This window comes from Amblyraja radiata, chromosome 2 (assembly GCF_010909765.2).
Source record: "Amblyraja radiata isolate CabotCenter1 chromosome 2, sAmbRad1.1.pri, whole genome shotgun sequence".
Taxonomy (NCBI): Eukaryota; Metazoa; Chordata; class Chondrichthyes; order Rajiformes; family Rajidae; genus Amblyraja; species Amblyraja radiata.
Window position 1 is genome coordinate 54038210 of NC_045957.1, and position 27421 is coordinate 54065630.

The following is a 27421-nucleotide window of genomic DNA, read 5'->3' on the forward strand; positions in this document are numbered from 1 at the left end:
GTGTCATCCAAGTAAAATAAAATGAATAAAAAGAGAGAGGGTTGTTATTATTGTAAATGTTAGATTATTGTAAGATTGAGTCAAGAATTGTATTTTCAGGCACAAGGTGTACTCCTTTGTGCTTGTGCCACATCATTCATTGTTGTGTTCATTATTCCATGTATTCAATCCGTGTACTCATTATACATGTGGCAAGGAAAACAATAGCACAAATGTATCATGAGCCTCAGATCTGAGTCTGGAAATCAAATTATCACTGCTCTGGAAAATAGCAACACATAATACACACATATTCAAACCAAGCGACTTTGCTGTGCAAATGCTCTCCACCGTGTGTTACAATGTCAAAAAACGATGGTTCATTCCTTGCAGCTGTAACTCAGTCAGCATATTTTTTACTCTGAGATGATTAACTATAAGATTGGACCTAAGAAACCTGATCTCCACATCTCACCACTATTGTGTGCTTCCAGTTGTGAGGCAGAGTTGACAGCCACTTTGCAGAGAGAACAGTAGAGGAGCCGCTTCGCTTTTTCTTCATCGGTCTCCTTGGGAAGAGTTGTGTTGCAGCTACTGGATGTAAAGGATTTCTCTGTCCCGGAAATGGATTCGGTTGATACGCTATCATTTGCTGCTGCCAGTGTTGTTACTTTTGATATTGTAGCTGTCTCTTGACTGCTGTCTAGAATAAAAGAAAAGGAGTCATGATAGGAAAGCCATGTACAAACCAGATCTGTCACATTTGGTTTTGAACCAATAGAGCAAGAAATCACATTTCAAATGCATTCTGCGATCTAGCATGTGCTCAACTATATCTACTTTCCTGTTTTTCAATAGCAGCTTACATTATGGGATCTGCAGATAAGGTTTCTTAAAAGGAAAGATTATTAGCCCCTGGAATCAAATTATTAGGCCTGCAACAATTGTTATTGAATATCACCCAAGATTTGTAAACAAAGTTTTTCTATTCCACTGGCAAGCGTACCGTCAGAAAAGTGATCATGAAAAAATCACTGTGAAAGCAAATCATAATCACGAGGAGTATCGTGGTAACTTGAGACCTGTTAGGCAATAGAAAACCAAATGGAATGAGGATTCATTCTCCAGCTCAGCCTGTGAATAATAAACAGCTATATTTGAGGGGAATTAAAATCATTGTATGTGTTATCATGTCAAATCTCTACTTTTACTATAGTAAATAGTACATATCATTGGTGAATATTATGCATTATGGTTAATAAGCCATCTAGTAGTGATGAAAAGGATATCTACTACTCGCACCGACTGAGGCTATTGTAATGTCACTTGCGTTCTTGTGATTGAACCTCACTTTATTAATCAGTATTGGTTGATGCTAATTAAACTCCCCAAAGGCAGCACACCCACTAAGTTTGTAGAAATGTGATGTAGCTGACCTAACGTGTGTGTGGTACATAGTGTATGACTATTCAAAGGCAGCTTGCACCATTTAGGGAGAGGTCTACTTTCTATATGGTGGATGCCATAAATTACTTTTCCTCAGCTTCTGAGATAGAAAAAAATGACAGCACTTTTCATGATTCCAATATCTGCTAGTTATTGAACTACCATGTAATCATCATCACTATTGTAATGTTGATAAAGCTTGACCCCGTAAATAGTAATGACATTATGTCCAAATAATTTGTCGTAAGTGCTGGGTAACTATGAACAATACAATTTCGGTGAAGTGTGTTAAATTCACATTTGGGAATTGCATTGCAAATCAAAAGTTGGAATTGTCCATAAAGTTTACATAATCAATACATCATGTGAATCTGTGCTCTCATTCCAACACTGGTATTGTAATATTTATAATGTTGGCACTGTCCCATTTGTCTTTTGTAATAAAGATGAGCAGATTCCAGTAGACTTCTTGGCATCTCATGTTTAACTTGCCTTTGGTCCTTCAATATATGGTTAATTGGAGAAAAACTGTGGAAAATGTGAATGCAGCTGGAACGTAGATTTGTTCATTGTCTCATGAAAGAAAATCAGCCACAGTAAATCACCAGCCAGATAAATAACATAGCACCAGTGGATAGAGGTAAATAACTATATTCATGCCTATAAATATTACTCCAGTAATACTCGTAAAGCAGGGGAAATGTTTAATACTTTCAGTAGAGTTGCCAAGGCAAGACAACTGTTTCACATCTCTTTCACTCTGAACATCCAAATGTTATGTCAGCTCTATCAATCTTTTCATTCTCTGTTCATCAAGTCTCTTCTGCAACCTGAAATGATCGTCACCGCATCTTCTTACCCACACCCAGCCTACTTCACACTTGCCAATATCTTACAACTGGTTCTCAACTTTCTACATGAAAGTCATTCTGCATATACAATTTGCAAGCAGACAATGAGGATTTTCAAGAATGAAGCAGGATTATGTACAGGATGATTATTTGGAAACTTTGCAGTCAAATACACTTTTACAAATTTTATTTTAAAGAATATTTTCTAAAGTAGTTTCAAAATAGAACTGAAAAATCTTTTTTTTATGACACATCCAATCCATTCCATGACCTCAAAACAACCATACAGGAAATAACAAAAAATTACAACAATTGCTTCATTTGACATTTTTAAATCAACTGTTCTCAGATGAAAACTACTGTACCTATTATTGTGTTGTAATCTTCATAACTCAAAGTCTTTGTGGTATAAAATATATACAAATCTTAATGCCATTAGATACATGTTTAGAAATTGTTTGGAAAGTAGAACATGTTCCAAGGTAAGAAATGTAAACTGCTGTAGATCATTTAGTTTGGCAACTTGATGAATTGTTCTAATCTCCACAATGCTTGAAGGAAATGCACTCTGAGACAACACCACACATAACGAGCAGAAGGTGCACATATCAGAATAATTTAATTGGGGAGTTAAAGAAATATTACTTTTTAAATATTACTGGGTTGTTGGGCTGTTAAGAAAAAAACTGTCAACATCCTCTTTCCCGATGTCAGCAAGATGAAGGAATTTGTTTATGAGTTCAAGAAGTGAGATGATGTGCATGCTCTAGTCAGATGCCAGGGGAGATGGTCAAGAGCATCAAGTAAATATCACCAACAATTTGTCCTGAATGAACCACATTGGACTACTGCCAAGAAAGCACACCAACCCCTCTACTTCCTCAGAAGACGAAGGAAGTTTGGTATATTTCCAATGACTTACCAACTTCTACAGTTGCACCGGAGAAAGCATCCTATCAGGATGCATCACAACTTGGTTTGGCAACAGCTCAGCCCTAGACTGATAAAGAAATTGATAGTTTGTGCCCAGCCCATTAATCCTCGCCCCTCGGCTCCATCTACACTTCACGCTGCCTCAGGAAAGCAGCCAACATAATCAAAGATTATTTTCACCCTGCTCAATCCCTCGAAGGGCCAAATCTCCTACTCCTGCATCTATTGTCTATTGTCTTCTCCCCTCCACTGGAAGGCAGAAGATACTAAAGCTTGAAAGCACATTCTACCAGATTCAAGAACAGCTTCTTCCCCACTGTTATGAGACTACTGAATGATCCTCTCATATGCTAGAATGTAATCTCAATCTCCCTCACTCCTGAAGTGTAGGAGTCTGACGAAAGCTCCCAATCTGTAATTTCACCTATCCATATTCTCCAATGATGCTGCCTGACCCACAGAGTTACTCCATCACTCTGTTTTTTTTCTCTCATCATAACTCATTGTGGAACCTGCATTTTTTTTTTAACTGCACTCTCTCTGTAACTGTGATGCTATAATACTGCAATGCCATATCGTGCACTCTGATATTTTTCTCTTTGCACTTTTTATGTTTGTCTATGTGTTAATTATACTCGTGTATAGTATGATTTGACAAGATAGCACACAAACAAAGCTTTTCATTGTTTCTTGGCATACATTACAATGACAAAACAACACCAACACCTTAGTTTTTTTGGAGATACAGCATGGAAACTGGCCCTTTGGCCCAACGACACCACGACGTCAAGCGATCTCCGCATACTAACGCTACCTTCACATACTAAGGACAATTTATAATTGTACCAAAACCAATAAACCTGTACGTCTTTGGATTGTGGGAAGAATCCGAAGATCCCGGAGAAAACCCACGCAGGTCACGGGGAGAAGGTACAAACTCCGTACGCACAAGCACCGTAGTCAGGATCGAACCCAGGTCTCTGGCGCTGTAAAGCAGCAACTCTACTGCTTACCTATACCAACATTCTTTCACTGAACGAATGCTATAATAACTATTCTGGATTGTTTCTTGCCACTCGAGAAATTAAACAATGTATCCGCTGCCTGAGCTGTGCTTGCGCAGCTGATGTTATTTGTGTGTCAAATACGCATCAAATCATATTCTGCAGTTATTGCAAAGTAGTCCAGCAACTGCACAATGTGCCTGTAAGGGTGCACTAGAATTTCTAGAAACTACCTTTCAATTGGACTTCAATGTTCTTCAACAAAATGTGTGTTTCCAAAATAAATCTGTTTAATTTGCATTTGGTTACAACTTGAATACTGCAGTGGTGAAGTGATTACATTATTGGTCCAGTAATACAGAGGCTTAGGTAAACAATCGAGCAATACGAGTTCTAATTCCACTCATTGCATCTGTAGAATTTAATTTGTCTAGTAATTCAAAACTTACAACATAAATAACAAGTCTCAGTAAAGATGGCAAAGATTGTTATAAAAATCACATCTCATTTTTTAGTTTCCTTCTGGTGGAAATAACTTAAATGTTCCCAGTGTGCTGGCCCACAGTAACATGTGTGACTCATTACCAGCTATCTATATTTTGAGGAACATCCCATTAAGTGCCATTGTGCTATCTATTGTAACGTGATGGCTTTGTGGACATGGTCAATGGGAAGGTGGAATATTACCTCAAATTCTCTCCAGTAATCGGTCCTATTAAGGCTATCATGAATAAATGCATCTGTAACAAGTAAGTGGATGAGGACAAGGTCAAGTAGGATTGCTCACCATCATCAGAGGGGTCTCAGTGAGTAAATGCCATGCATTTTGTAGAAGACACCATGGCAACAGTTGACCTAGATCAAGAAGAAGTGAAATGGGTATCTCAGGGTTGGAGTCATACACTACAAAGGAAGATAGTTTGTAAATTATCCCAACCCTGTGACATTGCTGCATTAATTCATCAGTGTAGTGTACTGAGCCCAAATCATCATCAATTACTTAAACAATTACCTTCCTTCCATCAGAAGGTCAGAAAAGAAGATGTTTGATAATGATTCAAGTCATAGAATTTGCTTTGCCACTTTGAGAATGAAAAAAATTGTAGATGCAGACTGGAAACCTGAGATAACAACAAACCTTTGGAGGAACCTGAAACGTTAACTAGATTTCTCTTTCCACAGATGCTACCTGACCTACTGAGTGTTTATAGCATACTCTGTTTCCTTTAGTTATTATTAAGCAAACTAGCACTTTTATGGAGGTAAGCCAGGAGAATTCTGGAATTATCCAATCTAGAGGTTATCGAATCATGGCTGAGGGTTACAACCTCATTGAGCAGTGACAGTTTAGTAGTTGCAATGTCCTTTCTGTCCTGTGGTGGCCAAAACTATATACTGTCAGCAATTTATAAGTTCCTCACTATTTCGATTCAATCTAGAATTTTCTATATAATGGGAGATTCAATCTGATTTCTGATTGGGAGACACAGGAGATTGCAGATGCTGGAATCTGGAGCAAAATACAAACTCAGCAGGTCAAGTAGCCACTGGGAGAAAGGGATGCTCGATGCAGTCCTGATGCAGAGTCTTGGCGCGTAGTGTCAACACTATCTCTTTTCCCATCCCCTCTCTGCTCCCCGGTATCCCCCAGTGCCCCACCCCACCTCGTCTCCAAGATGCTGCCTGACCTACTGAGTTCCTCCAAAGGTTTGTTTTTCCTAATTTGATTTTTTCATTGAGACTGAGCAGTACTGGAATAGTTTCAGTTCACTGTTGATCGGGCCCTCAGTACATCTCTTATTTTCCATTCATGTTATGTTCTTTCCACACAGTAACAGCAAAGTCGTTTTCATTTTATGAAGACATACTTTTATCAGCCAACCAACTGCCCAATTGTCAGGTATTTTTCAAATCCTTCTTATCGACATTTATATTTTCTTTCTTTAAAGCCACTGTCTAGGTTGTATCGAGGGTTAGGTGGAGCTCGAGGGAATTAGATTAATCCCTGATATAACAGGGACATGGCTCATTAGGGTCTGGAAAATAATAAGGGACACACATCCAAGGCTGTAATGGTTACCTGACACAGTGACGCTTTAGTGTAGTGGCAGATCCCTGGATGCAGACAAGTTACTGGTAGCCATGGTGATTGTGCTACGAGGCTTGAGTGAATCATCACTGTCAGTGTCTTTGCTTGGCAAGAGTATTGAATCTTGGACGTTGTGGCCTTGGATTGAGATGAAGTGTCCATCAATGGTAGTATCCTGTCTTACATATGCATACAACGATGGTGACTCTATTGAAGTGAAGAACTGTGGTGTGCATGTGGTTGAGATGGTAGTTGCATCTGGATGATGTGCTCAAGGGTATCTATAAGGAACTCCAGGCATGCTACAGTTTCTGTCTCCATGGTTGTGAAGATTTCCATGCTTGGGTGAGTAAGGCACAGCAGACAAGATAGAATAATGGGGTTCTTGCCAACTGGAAGTAAGCCTGACAGGTCTAATTCCATTTAGGACCTTAGTCCCCTAGGTTCTATTCCTAATGTCGAGCACTTTAAAGGGCCTGTCCCACTAACGTGACTTTTCAGTAACTGTCTACGACCTTCAAGTTCGAGGGCACTCATCTGAAAAACCTCGAGCTGCATCGACCATCAGTGATGAAACCACGAGCTGGATCGACCGTCAGCACACACACACACACACACATCGCAAAGGCGGGGGCCAGGGAAAGCGTGGAAGCGCTGTCTGAAATTCACACCCGCGATGAACAGGAAGGTAAAAGACGGCTGGCACAGTGTACGGTAAGACCTTTAGAGAGCGTTGGGAGGGGGGGGGGGGGGAATAAATGGAGAGAAGGGGAGAGAAGGGGGGGGGAGAAGGAGTGGAGACTCTTTTAACAAGCCAGACAACTTTTAATAAAGTTTTGCGGGCATTTGATATTACCGGTCGGTTTTCCTTGGTTCTGAAAACTCCAATGAGCCAATTAAAATGCCTGGTCAGCAAAGGAGATTGCCTATGGCTACCTCGACTGCCTTTAACTACATGGCGACCCCACTACCATTGCACTACGAGTTCAAAAGAACCATGCCGACCAATTTTTACCGACCAAACTGAGGCCGCGAGTATGCGGGAACTTCTCTCGAACATGAAGGAGAGTTCCAGTGACCTCCTAGGACCACATGTCGATCATGCTGCAAGTTTGTGGCGAGTGCAAACTCTTCTAAACTTGCAAATTAGGTCGCCATTGTGGGACAGGCCCTTAAGACTGTAGTTAGCTGCAGGACATTCGATCCTTGTAGATGAGTCAGGTTAGCATTGAAAACAGATACTCATCCAAAGAGTTAACTCCCACAAGTGTACAAAAATAACTAACCATTGGATACTGCAAGTACATGAGCCTAACGGCAGCTGGGCAAACATGGCATGCATATCTCTGCTGGCTTGGTAAACTCAGCACCTCCACCCTAACCTCACAAACATGAAAAATACTGCAGAAACTGGAAATTAGGGGAGGAAAAACATCAGTTGCTGGCAAATCTTCGGCTTAGGCATCACCTTTTCACTTGGGACATGAACCATAGATATTTAGGGCTTGCTTGATTTCCCTTTGTCTATTATATTTGAAGTTGTTATGATGTTTTATTATGAAACTGTTTCATCATTGTACAATGAACAGCTTGTTCGACACAGGACACTCCTTCCCTCTCGTGCGTATGTTTTGTTATTGTGAGCTCATCAGAAATGCTTGTCCAAAGTTTTTGTATCAGGGGCATTTGAACCAATATTCTGAAGATCTGAAAGAACCCAGTCAAGCTCCAGTTCTTCTTAGATTATAATGGTTACATCCCACTTACAAATCATCAGTTATTGGTCGAGTTTAGTTCAGAGATACACCACGGCAACAGGCCCTTCGGCCCATAGAGTACGCGCCAACCATCTAATCCTGCACATTAACACTGCCCTACACACACGAAGGACAATCTTACATTGTATAGTAAGCCAATTAACCTACAAACCTGTACGTCTTTGGGGTATGGGAGGAAACCGAAGATCTCGGAGAAAACCCACGCAGGTCACGGGGAGATCGTACAAACTCCATACAGACTTAGTCAGGATCGAACCCGGGTCTATGGCGCTGTAAGGCAGCAGCTCTAATGCTAGGCCATCGTGCCACCCAAGCTGCAAAGCTAAACAAGTATCTCTGAATCTAGGCAGAAAATCTTTTGCCCTGTTATCCTCGAGGTATAGGGATCTGTTTATTTTTAATGGTCAGTGGATAATCATCCAAATATGTCCCCAGTAAGCACTATGCTACCAGTAATGTAGCTGGATGCTCTACGAAGCCACTTGTTCTTTTACCTGAAAGACCCGTATTTCCTAGGCCCTCTATTAGGTTTTCAAAAGCTTCCTTTCTTTTGGATTCTAACCAAGTCCCTAACGTGGCCCCATTTCTCAGATACAGCACACCAATCCATCTGTTTTCCCTCAGTCTTTCTGCTCACGCCTGGAATGTAGAAACTCCCTGCCTGGGAGCACTTTCCCGTTGATGCCCCATAGAAATACTAACCTGCCAGTCTCAAATCCCGTGTCAAAGACTGGTGAAATTTCCCATGGGAAGCTGAGATCCAGGCATGGAGTTTCCTGCTCATTTTCTTGTATTTTTTGAAACAGGTGTCAAGCACAACATAGCAATCTGGCAAATTTAAAACAAGCTGTGACAGTGTTGCAATGTTCCTCAAACACAGTGAAAATCTATCTGATCTTTCTTACAGACAGGTTACATGTCATATTACATGTCATTGTAGGGTGTTATACAGTGATGCTATTGTGTCACAGCATGCTTTGATACAATAGGGATGATATATCAGAACTTAGTGTAAAATGCTTTGGTGCATCCAGAGGATGTGAAAAATAGTGCACCTCACATTAATGCAGTCATAGAGCATTGGCAAAGAAAGTCACACCCGTTTCGACAGAACTGCTCAGACAACTGTGCATTTCAGCCACCCGATCACATTCCTTTCTGATGACATAGAAAATAGAAAATAGGTGCAGGAGTACGCCATTCAGCCCTTCGAGCCAGCACCACCATTCAATATGATCATGGCTAATCATCCAAAATCAGTACCCTGTTCCTGCTTTTTCCACATATCCCTTGATTCCTTTAGCCCTAAGAGCTAAATCTAACTCTCTCTTGAAAACATCCAGTGAGTTGGCCTCCATTGCCTTCTGTGGTAGAGAATTCCACAGATTCACAACCCTCTGGGTAAAAATTATTTTCCTCATCTCAGTCCTAAATGGCCTACCCCTTATTCTTCAACTGTGAACCCCTGGTTCTGGACTCTCCCAACATCAGAAACATTTTTCCTGCATCTAGCCTGTCCAATCCTTTAAGAATTTTATATTTTCTTTAACATACCCTCTCATCTTTCTAACTTCCAGTGAATACAAGCCCAGTCAATCCATCACGGATTCAAGGTAGGTGTAGCAGAGGGCTAGTGGTCAATCAATCAGATTGTGTCATGGTTAGCAAAGTGGAGGATATGCATTAGAGTTTGGCATTTTGCTTTTGGGATGCATTGGGTGTGCAGGAGGTTTAGGATGGCCTGATGGAAGAAGGTATGAAGATGCATAATGAGCGGGTGAAATCAGCATTGTAACAATGCAGAGGAACCCAAGTTTGGACCTGGCACTTATTTTTTTTGAAAATATTTTATTTTATTAGAAGTAAGTACCAAAGTGCCTAATATATATTTTCATAATACATTTTATGTACAGCTTCTTATTTTTTTTATTATATTAAAGAAAGATTAGAATAAGAAAAAGAAATTAGATAGTAAAGGATAGAAAGGCGTGAGATATATAGTGTGTGAAGAAAAAGAAAAAAGACGAATGAGTGAAGAAAGTTGAGAAAAATAAAATAGAAAAAAGAGAATAAGACATAAAAAAAAAAAGGTAAGGAGATCATTGTTTATAATCTTGACCAACCCTCGCCCAGTCCTGAAACAGTTAGTTTTTACAATTGTGTTGCACCATATGATTCCAAAAAGACGACAAATGGAGACCAACTCGTTATGAATTGGTCTGATTTATCCATTAGGAGGAATCGCATTTCCTCAAGATGTGTGGTGTCCAACATACTTGTAATCCACATTTTAAGCGTTAATATTGATGTATTTTTCCAAAATTTAAGTATTAATTTTTTTGCTATTATTAAACCATAGTTAAAAAATAAATTTTGAGATGTGTTCAATTTATTCCCATCTTCCATTACTCCAAATATAATCATTTCAGTATTAGGTTCCATTCTTATCTTGAATAATTTTGTAAATATTTCAAAGATATCACTCCAAAATCTATAAAGTTTTATGCAGGAAACTAGCACTTATGATGGTGTGTTGAAGCAGGGGCTGCTGGAATCACTTTCAAAGGTGGTTGGTCTTGGGATACTGTCCAGGACCAGCAGATCAGTGGTTGTGGTCATAAGAAAAAGAAGTGCTGGTGGACTGTTTTGCAGCATATATTAACCTGAAACTCTTGGTAATGTGAAGGTGCAAGGTTTTGGAGTTGGCTCAATGCTGAGACCGAGAATTAAGGTAAGTTATTTGCTTATCTGGCAGGTGTCCTGATTCAACATTGCACAGGGACAACTACATTGTCCCTGAGTGTCCACCATTAGGCACTCCCTGCATCACATGTTTTAATCATCCAAGAAAATCTAATTATGGCTACTTTGGGATCGGTGTCAGTTGTAGATACGGTGCCAGACAGTTATTCTGTACGGAATATTAGAAGGTCTCAGAGGAGTCTGGGGATATCATTAAGAGCATGAACCAAGGAGAAACATCATCTTGTGTGTCCTTGAATTAGAAATTGCATTGAGATATGCAAGGATGACCCCTGACCCAAAACTCCCAGTCAAATTTCTGGAAAGATTTAAAATGACATAAAGGTTGTCATTATCCTGTTTCACTGTAGTGGGTGAGGAAACAATTCTCAATGGCATATCAATGGAGGGAAACAAGGCATTGTATACTTTTATTTGTAGGTTTGAATATTAAATACTTTTCCTCCCTTCTTGTTACTTTGATTATGCTTTTTGCAAGCAATTCCACAACCATATGAGTGTGTTAGATTGCTATTGCTATTGACCCTAGTTCTGTGATTTGGGCCAATTTGTTCTGATGCCACCGATGGACAATATTATGCTTGGCTGCACTTGAATGGTGGTATAGGCTCTTGGAATTTCAGATCAAGTGGGTAATGGATGTTCATATTCTCTCCGGTACACTTGATTGTTAAACTGCTGTAAATGAGCGAGATGGAAGAAGTTGCTGTTACCAGCAGAAATCTACAAACTATTTTATGGTCAGAGCAACATCATTGTTAACGTTCAGTATTCCATACTTACATACTAACAGATTCACTGCCCGGTATTATATTCACAGCTGACAGAGATCCCTAGATAACCATTAATGGCTTTCCTACACGATTAAACTAGATTTCCAACAACATTCCATCTGGATCCAATTCTGTCTTTGTGCTCTTCCAGCCCCCCACCACACCTGGCAGTTTACCTTGTAAGGTACTCAAATCCATGCCATCTGCTGCACATTGTGTTGCCACTGGAGTCTTTTTTCATTCTGCACATTAGGCTTTATGGCTGCTTTTTAAGCATATGTGGCACTTTGCATGCTTTCAATTAGGTAAGTGTTTTCTCCACCATCCTAATTATTCTATTTGTTTCATGTGTGCTTTCTCTTCCCACACCTTCATAAATTCAACATGACCTATTTCCTTCCGGGAACTCCTAATTCATTCTAATGAGCTGTGGACCTTTCTTGCTCATAATTAGCTGCCCTTTGCCTTCTGCTGCAGCTTTAACAACTTCTGAAAAATACTTCAAAGTCAAACCTTTCCAATTAAATATTCAATGAGTACATAATTATTTCAAAAAATAAGTGGAAACAGCTCTATCTGCCTGGTGTCATCCTTGGCTGAATGATCACTCTTGTCTCTGAGTCAATACACTATGGGATCTCAATCTGCTCCAGAAGCTTTAAATTGCTGAATCTGGGCTGGCATTTCCAAAATGGCACCAACGTAGCAACCATAGATCCTCATTGCTCTAATCCTTTTTTGGACCAGACTCTGAAAAGGAACTTGAAAGATGAGGAAACAACGGTCTTCCTGAACAACTAGCACTTAACATTGCCCTTTCAGGTGCCATAACTCAAAAACTACAGTGGACCATTCAATGGTGGCTTAGAGATAACTGCGCTGGAAGGTGTATCCAGTATAAATATGCAGGAGCAGGGGCAAGGTGTTAGAATGATCCAGGAAGCAGCTTGTCCTGCAGATGAAGACATCTGATACAACTGAATGAGTGCATGCTGCATCTCATTTGTTGCTAACTGGAATCCCATAATTGATATTCTCTCTGATTTGTACATTTAAACAGCTTTGTGCCAGATTTTGGCTGAGCAAGTCCCTCTCCAAATTATGCGTTTGCTTCAAATTCAAGTAGTTCCTGTATCTCAGACATGTAAAAGGTGCCCATTTGCCAACTTCTAGCCTTGTCTTTCTACAGGCCCAACCTGTGAAAAAGCTTGAACTACCCAGCAAGCCAGGGAGGAGCCACAGAGGAAGAAATAGTTCATGCTGAGGGTTTCATGCATATTTCATTTATTGTTTTTCTTCTAGAATTCCAACATTTCTTGTATTTTGCTTTTGAATGCAGTTGAATTCCTCCCCATTATTTTGTTTTAAAAAGTCTATGTTTAAAATTAATTCACTAAATTCCCCCAGTACCTTTTTTCTTGCTTTTTATCCTTGCAATGAAATAACATCTCTTAAGGTTTGCCAAAAAGGCCTCAATTCTACCGTGGTTACTTCTATTAGCCAATCCTCATCCAAGCGATCAAGCTTAAAATAGACATCTGCTAAAGTGTTGGGAGCTGCCAGGAGAAAAATGATTGCAAGTCATTATATCAAAGGACAGATTGTCCTAATTTATTGCTCATAGAGAAGGACCTACATGGCCTGGAATATCACTGCAACAAACATAATTTCCTTGCATACCTAAAGCTTCCTGGAAAAATAATAATACTAATCAGTGACATAGAGAGTATTTTACACCCTGGACATAAAAAAGATGTGGTGCAATGTGATTCAGCCACATCATAAATAATTACACAGCTCCAAGTATTTAGCAATCGATAGCTATATATATATAAGCAAGATGTATGTACATCACTTGAATCACTTTAGTGTCAGATTATTTTTCAGAAGGCTTAATTTACTTTGGGTTAAGTTTAAAAATGGAAATTTAACAACAGTTATTCTGAATTACTTTTAAAGATTAAAGAAGCTTGTTGATAGGCATGTGGAAATCCAGAGAACGGAGGATGGAGGGATATGGATAATGTGATGGCATCATGTTTGGCACAGATATTGTGGATCTATTCTTGCACTGTACCCTTCTATGTTCTATATAACGTTATATCCATTTTGCAGATAATGGGATGTCACTCTGTGTTTCGTCCTTTACTCAGATCAAAGATTGCAATGAAAAGTGATTATATTCATGATTACATTAGATATTTTGCTCTAGATAATGTTGTGGAAAATTAACCCCAGAGATTTAAATTAAACCAGATCATAAACCTATTTAATTGAGTGGAGCAAAATTGGGTCCTGTAAATATCCAACCTTTATAAATTTAAATCCCTGATTTGATAATGCCATCATGCACTCAGTCCAGTGAAGCGAATGGCCGACACTTTGGTGGGAATGGGAAACAAATCAGATATACTATACATAAATACAATCAAGTCAAACTCAGGCACAATAGGTAGAGCAAAGGGAAAGATACAGAGTGCAGAATATAGTTCGCAGCATTGTGGTACTGTATCAGGTAGTATGCTAGATTGGACAGTATCCTAGCTTATGGAAAGAGCATTCAGACGCCTGATGAAAGTGGGGAAGTTGCTGGTGGTTTATAAGAGGATGCTTTGATCCAAAATACATCACCAAGAGATATAATATCATCAGTGTAAGCTATATGTTCCTTCCACTATTTCAGGAAGGGTTGCCGGAAATTGACATGGACTTTCTTCAATACAGTCCTTCTCTTTACAAAGACTTGGGACAAACAGCTATGACAGGACCACATAGTTCCATGACAAGATGTAGTCCTCACATGGTCTTGGTCTTTGATCGCAACTTTGCATGATTGTCTTCTGCAGAAAAAGAGAGCTGAGCTGCATGATGGTTGGAAGCAGAGGGCAGTGATGTGGGGTATATAGAAACATGGAAACATAGAAAATAGGTGCAGGAGGAGGCCATTCAGCCCTTTGATCCAACACTGCCATTCTTGGTTCTTGGTTTCTTGGTCCTCCAAAATATTCCAAATGGAATTGAAACTGGAGGTGGTGGAGGGAGGGCTTAAGCCAGAAAGGGTTTTTGGGAAGAAAGAGCTACCTTATATTTAGTTGCATCTGGTTGGGTAACTATGATAGGGTGGAGATTATTCCATGCTTTAATTGTGCGGGGGAAGAACGAATTGCTGTATACATCTGACTTGGTAGCTGGAATCACAAATTGGATCGAATGCCCTCGTCTGCTCCTAATTGGTTTGGGTTTGGTGTAGGTCTTGTAATCTATGTCGTGCTGACCATTTAACATTTTATAAAAACAGGTCAAACAGTGAGCTTCATGTCTGTCTTGCAGAGGGTTCCACCCCAGAGAATTCAGAAGTTTGGTAACACTCGCTTCTCTCTCATAGGTGTTAGTAACAAATCGAGCTGCCTGTCTATGGACACGTTCGATGGAAGAAATGTTTTTATTTGTGTATGGGTCCCATGCTGCAACTGCGTAGTCCAAATGAGGTCTAACGAGGGTGAAGTACAGCTTCTCCTTGACAGAAGTTGAACAATGATGAAAGTTGTGCCTCAGAAAATTTAGGACACCTGTTGCTTTCACCGTTGCATGATGAGTCTGACCATTCCAACATCCATTGTGATCATGGCTGATCGTCCCCAATCAATAACCCGTGCCTGCCTTCTCCCCATCTCCCTTGATTCCACTAGCCCCTAGAGCTCGATCTAACGTTATGTTATTCATACATATATTGAGATGGATTCAACAGTGGCTGAATGGGAGATGCCAGAGAGTAATGGCGGATGGCTGTTTGTCAGGTTGGAGGCCAGTGACTAGTGGAGTGCCACAGGGATCTGTGTTGGGTCCACTGTTGTTTGTCATATACATCAATGATCTGGATGATGGTGTGGTAAATTGGATTAGTAAGTATGCAGATGATACTAAGATAGGTGTTGTTGTGGATAATGAAGTAGATTTTCAAAGTCTACAGAGAGATTTATGCCAGTTGGAAGAGTGGGCTGAAAGATGGCAGATGGAGTTTAATGCTGATAAGTGTGAGGTGCTACATCTAGGCAGGACAAATCAAAATAGGACGTACATGGTAAATGGTAGGGAATTGAAGAATGCAGTTGAACAGAGGGATCTGGGAATAACTGTGCACAGTTCCCTGAAGGTGGAATCTCATGTAGATAGGGTGGTAAAGAAAGCTTTTGGTGTGCTGGCCTTTGTAAATCAGAGCATTGAGTATAGAAGTTGGGATGTAATGTTAAAATTGTACAAGGCATTGGTGAGGCCAATTCTGGAGTATGGTGTACAATTTTGGTCGCCTAATTATAGGAAGGATGTCAACAAAATAGAGAGAGTACAGAGGAGATTTACTAGAATGTTGCCTGGGTTTCAGCAACTAAGTTACAGAGAAAGGTTGAACAAGTTAGGTCTTTATTCTTTGGAGCGCAGAAGGTTAAGGGGGGACTTGATAGAGGTCTTTAAAATGATGAGAGGGATAGACAGAGTTGACATGGATAAGCTTTTCCCACTGAAAGTAGGGAAGATTCAAACAAGAGGACATGACTTGAGAATTAAGGGACAGAAGTTTAGGGGTAACATGAGAGGGAACTTCTTTACTCAGAGAGTGGTAGCTGTGTGGAATGAGCTTCCAGTGAAGGTGGTGGAGGCAGGTTCGATTTTATCATTTAAAAATAAATTGGATAGTTATATGGACGGGAAAGGAATGGAGGGTTATGGTCGGAGTGCAGGTAGATGGGACTAGGGGAGAATACGTGTTCGGCACGGACTAGAAGGGCCAAGATGGCCTGTTTCCGTGCTGTAATTGTTATATGGTTATATGGTTATATGGAGAATGAGAAGAACCAAGAAAAAGATGTTTAAGGAAATGTTGAATGAGATGTAATATAAAAAGTGCATGGAGTTTAGAATGAACTATCTCATTGTGTTGAAACTAGCACATGAGAAGAGAATGATGACAGTGGTAGGCGTTTAGACTGAAAGGAAAGGATGAATGGCTCTTTTATTATATAAGTGAGGAGTGGCCACATTTGGTTTTGCGTTGCATTGGTGGGGTTGCTCAGAGAACTGAGATGTGAAGTGAACAACTATTACCCATGTATTGAAGTAAGAGGGGTAATTAAACAATTGCACTGTGCCCAAGTTCTCGAATGATGCTCATCTATTTGAAGACTTCTCAATCTATCATTACCCCTAGTACACAAGTGCGTTTAAATAAAGTTCCTAATGCAATGGAGATTCTATGGTTTAGCTGATACCCATTTTTGAGAAGATGTTTTTTTCAGCACCTTGACATTTGTAGTAGTCACAAGAGAATGAAAATTCACTTTATCGTTACACTCCATGGGTCTCAAACCTGACTGGCTCAGAGAGGGAAACAGGGATGAGATACCTAGTATTGGGAAATTGGGAATGGAAAGTTAATGGAGTGTTTGTGGAGGAGCCTTTTTGGAATAGCGACTACTGTTCGATTAGGTTTAAGATAGTTATGGATAGGGACGGAGAGCGCCCACGTGTAAAATGCTCAACTGGGGTAAGGCCAACTTTGAGGGTATGAGAGAAGGTCTCACTCAAGTTGACTGGAGCAGGTTATTTGAGGGGAAAGGAACAACCAAGTGGGGTGTTTTTAAAAGTGTGCTGACGAAAGCTCAGGATACGTATGTCCTCGTTAGTATGAAGGGCAAAGCAAGCAAACATAAGCAAGCTTGGCTGACGAGGGAAATTGAGGCGATGGTCAAAAACTAGAGGGTGCATGGGACAGGTATAGGCAGCTGGGATCAAGGGATCAAAACTCCTGGAGGAGTTTCGGGAAGTGAATGACCTGTCCCACTTACGTGTCCTTGGCATGCAAATTACGTGACCACGTGGTCGTGTCGAGCCAAGACGGTCCCGCGAAGGTCGGGTGCGATTCCATGCGTACGCACAACCATCTGGAGCGCGTGACGTCATTTGAAGATGAACACAAAGCTGGAGTAACTCAGCAGGACAGGCAGCATCTCTGAAGAGAAGCAATGGGTGACGTTTCGTGTTGAGACTTCTTCAGTCTGAAAAGAAGGGTCTTGACCCGAAATGTTACCCATTGCTTCTCTCCAGAGATGCTGCCGGTCCCGCTGAGTTACTCCTGCATTTTATGTCTATCTTCAATTTTCTTGGCCCCGCTCTGGGAGTAGAAGAGGGGGCGGATCCGGACCGCAACGGCCGTGAGCCCCAGGCCGAGTTCGGCGATCGTTTGCCTGCTTCTGCTGCCGTTGAAGGTGAGACATTGCATCGTGCCAGGGTCTTGGGCCTGTCCCACTTTGGCCGTCAGTTCCACGACAGGCCGTTGGCGCGTGAAGATTTTGTTCACTACAAAAATTTCGGAGTCTCGCGCAATGTTGCACACAACTACATACCTCTCCGTGCTTCTAAGTGGGACCAGCCCAGGGCGGCCATACGATGGCGCGTAATTTGCGTGCCAAGGACATGTAAGTGGGACAGGCCCTTAAGGAGTAATCTGAAAAAGGAGACCAGAAAGGCAAAAATGGGCCAGGAGATAGCTCTTGCGGGTAGCATTATGGACAATCCCAAAAGATTTTATAAATACATAAGGGGGAAAAGGGTAACTTGAGAGAGAGAGTGGGACCTCTTAGGAATCAAAGCAGTCACCTCTGTGAGGAGCCACAGGAGATGGGCAAGGTCCTCAATGAGTATTTCTCCTCTGTATTTACCGAGGAGAAAGACAGTAGGACGGTGGAACTTGGGGCAGTCAATGGAAGTGCCTTGAGAGCAATCAGTGTTACCGTAGAAGAAGTAATGAAGGTACTGTCATTTATGAAGGTAAACAAATCTTCAGCGCCTGATCAGACATATCTGAGGACATTGCGGGAAACTAGAGAGAAAATTGCGGGAGCCCTGGTTCAAATTTACAAGTCGTCCTTAAATCCAGGAGAAGTGCCGGAAGACTGCAGGGTGGCAAATGTTGTGCCTCTTTTCAAGAAGGGCTGCAGGGAAAATTCTGGGAACTATGGGTCCTTGAAATTAACATCTGTAGTTGGAAAGATACTAGAGAGTATTCTGAGGGATAGTTTATGAAGGCATTTGGATGGGCAAGGGCTGATTAGGGATAGTCAGCATGGTTTTGTACGCGGGAGGTCGTGTCTCACAAATCTGATTGATTTATTTGAAGATGTGACCAAGAAGGTCGATGAGGGCAGAGCTGTTGATGTTGTGTACATGGACTTCAGTAGGGCGTTCGACAAGGTTCCGCATGGTAGGCTGCTCTGGAAGGTTAGATCGCATGGGATCCAAGGGGAGATAGCTGATGGGTAGCAAATTGGCTCCATGGAAGAAAGCAGAGGGTGATGGTGGAAGGTTGCTTCTCGGACTGGAGGCCTGTGGTGTGCCTCAGGGTTTGGTGCTGGGCCAGTTACTGTTTGTCATCTACATCAATGATTTGGATGAGAACATACAGGGCAAGATTAGTAAGTTTGCTGATGATACAAAAGTGAGTGGTTTTGCAGATAGTGAAGATGGTTGTGAAAGATTGCAGCAGGATCTGGATCGATTGGCCAGGTGGACGGAGGAATGGTTGATGGAAATTAATACAGAGAAGTGTGAGGTGTTGCATTTTGGGATGTTGAACAAGGGCAGGACCTACACAGTAAATGGTAGACCTCTCAGTAGTGTTGTAGAGTAGAGGTATCTAGGAGTACAGATGCATGGTTCCTTGAAAGTTGAGGTTCAGCTAAATAAGGTGGTCAAAAAGGCTTTTGGCACTTTGGCCTTCATCAGTATTGAGTATAGAAGTTGGGAGGTCATGTTGAAGTTGTATAAAATGTTGTATGAGACCGCATTTAGAATATTGTGTTCAGTTCTGGGCACCATGTTATAGGAAAGATACTGTCAAGCTTGAAAGGGTACAGAACAGATTTACCAGGATGTTGCCAGGACTAGAGGGTGTGAGCTATAGGGAGAGGTTGAGTAGGCTGGGTCTCTATTCCATGGACTGCAGGAGAATTATGGGGCTCTTATAGAGGTTTACAAAATCATGAGAGGAATACATCGGGTAGATGCACAAAGTCTCTTGCCCAGAGTAGGGGAATTGAGGATCAGAGGACATATGTTCAAGGTGAAGGGGAAAATATTTAATAGGAATCCAAGGGGTAACTTTTTCACACAAAGGGTGATGGGTGTATGGAACAAGCTACCAGAGGAGGAAGTTGAGGCTGGGACTATCCCATCATTTAAGAAACAGTTAGACAGGTACGTGGATAGGACAGGTTTGGATGGATAGATTCTGGTGAACTTCTACCGCTGCACCATCGAGAGCATCCTTACCAACTGTATCACAGTATGGTATGGCAACTGTTGTGTCTCCGACCGGAAAGCACTGCAGAGGGTGGTGAAAATTGCCCAATGCATCACCGGTTCCTCACTCCCCTCCATTGAGTCTGTTCAAAGCAAGCGTTGTCTGCGAAGGGCGCTCAGCATCGCCAAGGACTGCTCTCACCCCAACCACAGACTGTTTACCCTCCCACCATCCGGGAGGCGCAACAGGTCTCTCCGTTGCCGGACCAGCAGGTCCAGGAACAGCTTCTTCCCTGCGGCTGTTACACACTCCTCCCACCAGGAAAAAAATACTATGACTGTATGCACGTAAATAGATTTATTTATTGCTCATATTCTATGTCGCTCTTCTAGGGAGATGCTAACTGCATTTCATTGTCTCTGTACTGTACACTGCACAATGACAATAAAGTTGAATCTGAATCTGAATCTGATATGGACCAAGCGCAGGCAAATGGGACTAGTGTAGCTGGGACATTGTTGGGCAAGTTGGGCTGAAGGGCCTGTTTTCACACTGTATCACTCTATGACTCTATACCCAAGGCTACACCCATGGCTTCATACAAACTTTTGCATTAAGTCCAGAAACAAGTCCATACTCAGCTCTAGAAACCATTTTACTCTGCAGATGAGTACAGGACTATGCTGTTTAACACCAGCGTACTGTGTGCAGATCTGGTTAAGTGGAAAGAAGCATCAAAGATATGCATTAGATGTAGGCAGGGGTGGTGAGTGGAAAAATGAGAATTTGTCTGTAAATATGACAAAGATTATAGCATTTGGTTATGTGTGGTTAAAATCAATGGGCCTAAAATAGTTATGGATTTTAAATTTGGGCTGCCCCGCAGAAGGTGACCATGCACCACTGTTTATGAGGGGAATACCTGCTTTAACTAGGCCTTTGCTTGCTCATTGCAAAATTTCTCAGTGAGCATGGGTGAATCTCTTGTTGAGTCAGCTATCTTTTCGGGAGAGCCATGGTGAGATTATAATAGGCCCCACGAGTTAAAATGTTGCCAAGTCTGATCCTAATTAAACATGGGTCTTCACTTGAAATCAGTATTCACTTGACCAAAATTGGCTTTTTGTCACTGAGGCCAAAATCTGTCGACTTCTTTCAGTGCATGGTGTTGAACACACATGTTTAATAGGAAATTTAGCTCACAAATGCAAAATTGGAAGAAACTACATATTCCTCTCAACTGCGATTAAAATAATATGTCCCATCAGTTGTATTTAAATGAATGGGAGACTTTACCTTTCCGAGATAATCTTTAATGTACAATTGTGACACCAGCTTTTGAATTTTCCACAAGGATTAAAACGGATTCATTATTTCATTTGTTAACACAATTGGCTGCAAGATAAGCCTTTACAATGAAAGCTATCCGTCAGATTGCTTCTACTGGTAAGCATTATCACAATAGACAATAGACAATAGGTGCAGGAGTAGGCCATTCGGCCCTTCGAGCCAGCACCGCCATTCAATGTGATCATGGCTGATCATCCAATGTTACATTTACATGGCAAAGGGAAAAGCTTTTGTATTTCAATATGTATAATATTACAGCAAACCCCAGAGAATAAGTCAATCAATGGTTCTAATTATCTACACAGTGTGCAGCTATCTGTATTTCAAACTGCACTGAAATGTTTCATCTCTTATATTCTCACCAATGTTAATAAGATGTTGGAGAATTTCAAAGATTGCATATACAAGCTTGGAAAAATATAATTTATTTTCTTTCAATGTGACGCAAATTTAATTATTTGTGTACTGTTTCATTACTTATATGTTGACTGGTACAAACATGTCTAACTCAATGCATGGTAATATTTTGAAGAAGGCAGCATCTCTGGAGAAAAGGAATGGGTGACGTTCCATTCCTTCTCTCCAGAGATGCTGCCTCACCCGCTGAGTTACTCCAGCATTTTGTGTCTACCTTCAATTTAAACCAGCATCTGCAGTTCTTTCTTACACAAATATTTTGAAGAATCCTGACCACACTAAACAAGAGATTCTGGACTGCTGAGGCATTTGAAATCTGATCCAACATCATTAATCTAATGTTAAATGCTTCTTGTCACCTGACATAAAGCACACATGAATAATCGAAACCAGAGTTGTAATTGGGGACAATTACAAGCAATGCACCCCTGTCATGAAATATGAATAGGAAAACACTGGTATAATGGATAATTGCCCATACAACAAATAAAAGATTATTTCAATAGCACAAATTTGCAAAAGATTCTACAAGCACTGATAAAATAGCTTATTATTTTGTTTTTAATGCAAGGTTTTTAGTGGTACTTACAAAGATTGGTAGTACGTGTGGTCGACATTGGTACTAAAACCTTGGAAAGTCATTTCACTTCCTCAGTCTCACTAAGCTTCTGCAATGCGTAGTTCACTGCTTGTGATTTTAGCTGCATTAGATGCCACCTCTGTCAGTCGCATGTAACAGTGTCCTCTAACCACAACTGCATTCTATTTAAATACAGTGCCTGGGGATAACCTAATCAGCAGAAAAAGACTCTGACGTCAATGTAAAACAGCCTTAAGTTGATCATAAGGATGTATTTTTAATATACATTTCAAAGTTATTAATTAGTTTGAACACACTTGTTAATTCTACAATTATACAACTCTAATCTATTTTACTTTAAGGCAAATTAAGCATGGATATCCAATATGCAAAATTCTGCCTCATGGTCACTTTGCTAGAGTGCAATTAATTGCATTAGTTATTGAATATGATATTAAGAGTGCATGTTTTAATTTATTTTTCTGAGTTATTACTGCATAGTGATAATGGATAATAGAAATCTATTCCTGCCTCAGTTAGCTGAAGATAGAAACAAAATGCTGGAGTAACTCTGGTTAATTGTTCTCACTCCTCAGATACTGACCTGCCTTCAACATTCACTCCTTTTAACAAAATAAGACCTCCTGTCTGTCCGTGTCTATTTATGTATCACTCCCACCTTCTTTTCAATGTTCCTCAATGTACTGTTTCCTCCTAAACCTATGCCCATCTTGAATTCACATTTCTGAATTACTTCAATTAAGCTTCTGCCCTTGTAACAGTACGAACACCTATCATAGCCACAAATAATATCCTGCATGATTGTGCTAAACAACAGCAGCAACATCAGCTTCCATTTATTCAGTGCCATTAACATGGCAAAGCATTTTACAAGAGCTTTATCAAACAAAAATGTATGCTTGATCAAAGAGGCAGATTTTAAGGTGGAAAGCATAAAGTGAACAGAGAGAAATAGCAGGGGAACTCCAAAGCTTAGAAAATGGAAGCAGAAAACAGTCAGCACGTGCATCGATATTACATTTGGGGATAATTAAGGGGCTGTCACACTTGGGCGACCTAATCCGCGAGTTCTAGCGAGTTTCCCCTCGACTCATACTCGCAGCATGGTCGACACGAGGTAACTCTCCTTCATGCTCGAGAGTGGTCTCCGCGTACTCGAGGCCTCAGCTATGTCGCAGCGTTTTTTTCAATATGTTAAAAAATGCCCGCGAGTAAAAAAAGGTCGCCATAGAAAATATCAATACTCTTTTTACTCGTAGGTTTAGTCGAAGTAGGTCGTAGTAGGTCATAGTAGGTCGTAGTAGGTTGGCATGTTAGTCGTGGGTAATCAAGGGTAGCTGTAGGTAGTCAAAGGTAATCGTAGATAGTCTTCATCATAGTCAAAGGGAGGTCGAAGGGAGGTCGAAGGAGATTGAAGGAGGTCGTCTTCACTCTCCACTATTCGGTGTTCAATTTTCCTGAAGTTAGTCATAGCTAGTCGTAGCTAGTCAAAGCTGGTTTTCAACATGGTCGAAGGAGGTTTTCTACATAGTCGAAGGAGGTCTTCAACATGTCATTTTTTCTAACTCTTCTAAATTAGCCAATCAGGTCGCCCAAGTGGGACAGCTCCTTTAAGAGGGCAAAAATTGATGAGCACAGATATCTCAACATAAAGGATTACAGTGACAGAGAGTGCTACGGCCAGCGAGTCTTTTTGAAATATAGGAATTAAAATGTTAAAATTAAGGCATTGCTTAACTATCTGCCACTCCACTTCAGATGGTGCAGAGGTAATGGGGAAAGCCCTCCCTTCACCACCTCCAGTTTAAATTCCATTTGGAATATTTTGGAGGACCAAGAAACCAAGAAGAAAGGAGGTGGGTGAGAATTAGCATGTAGGAAACAATTTTTCTGTCAGGTAATTTACCCTTCCTCATTCTTCCCTACTTTTGCACAGTCTTGGCCTGGTTGACTACACCATTCTCCTCCGACTCTTCTCGAATGTCATCCAACTGTCTGGGGAAGGATGTACCTGATTCCAATATTATCTCTCCAGCCTTAGGCAGAACATTTCCTGGAATGACCCCTCTACCCGGTGTACCCATGCAACTACTGCGGGCATTCCTCAGATAATAGGTAGATAAAAAGCTGGAGAAACTCAGCGGGTAAGGCAGCATCTATGGAGCGAAGGAATAGGCGACGTTTCGGGTCGAGACCCTTCTTCGGACTGATGTCGGGTGGGGGGGGGGGGAGAGCGGAAGATGTGGAGACAGTAGGCTGTGGAAGAGCTGGGAAGGGGAGGGGAAGGAGGGAGAAAGCAAGGACTACCTGAAATAGCAAGATTAAATGAGAACTTACCAGTTTGAAGTTTGATCTGTATTTTATGAGGAGTTACGATGAGGGATTACGTGAAGAAGCCCGCCAGGACGCATGCGTGTCATTCTTCAAAGCAGCGGTGTGAAATCACAGATAACTGTAATGACTAAACATAGTAAGATTAGAGAAGAGATACCAGTTAAGTATATGATCAAGGGTGGGAGCGGAGGGCACGTAATCCCTCATCGTAACTCCTCATAAAATACAGATCAAACTTCAAACTGGTAAGTTCTCGTTTAATCTTACTACTTTACTTCGGAGTCACGTGAGTGACTACGTGAAGATTTTAAAGCTCTGTGATTTCATGCCGTGGAAACGAGTCCATGCATCACGTCTGCCTTGATGACTGTAGGAGGAATTGTGTTAACATAATTTGTACATGAATTCGACATTGAAATCATAAAATTTGTTAACACAAAATTATAACCCCTTTTTATGGGTTTAAATTAATTTACAGAACTTAAAATTGTTTCTGCAAACGTTCCAGGTTTCATTACTGGTTTGTTGTAAAATAATTGGAATGTTTTTTCCCCAGACCATCCTGCTGCCTTGAGGATTTGGTCCATTGGTACATCCAACTGTATCGCTGCTGATGTAGCTGCAGCCCTGGTGGAATGAGATTTAAAAATATTAGTATCCACCCCTGCCTGTGTTAGCACCTGTTTCAGCCATCTTGAGATGGTCTGGACCGTCACTCTTTTGTGTGGTTGCTTGTGGCTGACTAAAAGTGCCTTCTCATTGCCTCTTAGGATTTTCGTTGTCTCCATGTCTTACTATACAGAGACGGTCATCTGTTGGGTATGACCTAAATTGTATATTGAGGCCTCCTGATCCGTGTCTGTTCTGCTTTACTAACTCATAGATATGAAACGTAATATTTTCTGTTGAGGAAGTCATGTTGTCCAGTCTTAGTTTATGCAGTGACTGTACCCTCTGTGCCGTGACCAAAGCCAATAGCATGACTGTTTTTAATGTCAGTCTGTGTAGGGACAGAGCTGTTGCTGGAGACCAATTCCTGAGCATCTTCAGGACAATACTTACATCCCATATTTGGGAGTACCTGGTTCTTGGGGGATTAGTATTAAAAATTCCCCTCATAAGTTTTGTTACCAGTGGGTGAGTCCCAACAGAGTAACGCTCTGTCCCCTGCCATAGGTAAGTCGATAGGGCACTTCTGGCGCAGTTGATGGCACTGTAACTGAGCCCCTCATCATAGTGGAGGCCTGCCAGATATTCCAGAACAAACGGGATGTTCATGTCTCTGTAGGTGATGTTGTTTTTATGGCAGTACATCTCCCACTTCCTGATATAGACCAGATACTGTTTTTTGGTTGACTGTCTTTGGGCCGCCGAGATCATGTTCACTGTTCGGTCTGTCAGTCCCAGTTGTAGTAGAGGTGTTTTTAAACTCTACAAATTAATAAGTTCAAATGTTTATGGCATGGGTGGCTATCCCTTGTTACGGGATGTAGCAATAAATCTGGTCTATGTGGGATGGTGATACATGGTTCTAATACCATGTTTAATACCACTGGGAACCATGGTTGAGTAGGCCAATCGGGTACTACAGGTGCACAACCTTTTATCCGAAGATCCAAATAAGGAAAACCTCCGAATAGCGGCCATTTGTTCGGTCCTTGAAGAAAGGTCCTTGAAAACGTTCACCGAGGGCGGCCCGCAGAGGTGACAGCGGAACCTCCGGTCGGTCCTCGTAGAAAGGGGAACTAAATCCCCATTCATAAAAGAGAAGATGAGGGTATATTGCGCGGGAGGGTTAATAATTGACAATATGCTGCTGCCTGCCCGCTGAGTTAAAAAGTTCCCACGGTAGACTCACGATACACAGTGCAGATTGTCGCTCCCTTCAGTTTCACCCCACCTACACCCCTCTGCTTCCCGGCCATGTGTGTGACCCCTTCCCTCCCCTCTCCAGCTCCCCGCCCATTGCACCGGCGCGGGGGCTTTGCACTGTCTTCACGTCGGCGATTGCAGCAGGACCGTGCCAGTCACCGGAGACGTCAGGACCAATTGGACACCGACCACCAGGCCCACCGCAAGCACGGAGATCCCAGAGACCCACAGCCAGCAGCAGCCCAGCCCAGCCCCACTCCAACTACAGAGGAACCTGGGTTGCGGATGACGGGGCGCAGCTCGGGGCGTCGTAGGGGCCCATCGGGGAGCGGCCACTCAAAGCCATGCCGGGCGATGTAGGGCCCTGCCCCGGTCTTGATGTTGGAGCCCCCGGCGGGAGTTAGCAAGTCCGCGGCAATTTACAACCGCGCCGGGCGTTGTAAGGCCCCCCACCAGGTCACTCTGAACCCCGTAATTCGGGCGGGAGAAGTCGCCGTTGCCGGTGCCCCGCAAAGCAGTCTCCCACCGGGGACCCGCGAGCTCCCGGTGTCACCATCCACCGGAGTCGGGTCGCAGCAGCTCGCCCCCGCAGCTCTCCACGCTCCGAAGCTGGCTAGCTCCACGGAGGTAGGTCCGTAGGTCCACAGCTCCCACCGCCGCCCAGGCCCACTGCAAGCACGGAGATCCCAGAGACACACAGCCAGCAGCAACTCCAGCCCAGCCCCGCTCTAACTCCAGAGGAACACGTAGGGGCAGAAGCTGATGGTGTGCAAGGTACGTCTTGTTCTTGGGGTGGCAGATGAGGGGGCGCAGCTCGGGCTGTGGGCAAACTGCCACTTGTCGCCGTAGCGGCCCATCGGGGAGCGGATTCCTCTGGAGTTGGAGGGGGAGGGGGGTATTGTGCTGTTTGATCGCCCCCTGCTATGCCAGGGACAGGG

The 27421-nt window shown here is 42.0% G+C and overlaps 1 protein-coding gene across 4 annotated transcripts in view; it reads right to left on the bottom strand.

Annotated features, from left to right (window-relative positions):
• znf385d (zinc finger protein 385D) overlaps positions 1-27421 on the bottom strand; it is a 332806-nt gene that overhangs the window by 22217 nt on the left and 283168 nt on the right. For all 4 annotated transcript variants that reach the window (XM_033046766.1, XM_033046775.1, XM_033046745.1 and 1 more), the window contains one exon: positions 455-682. In XM_033046766.1, coding sequence (XP_032902657.1) covers positions 455-682 — 228 coding nt within the window. The remainder of the gene's footprint in view (positions 1-454; positions 683-27421) is intronic.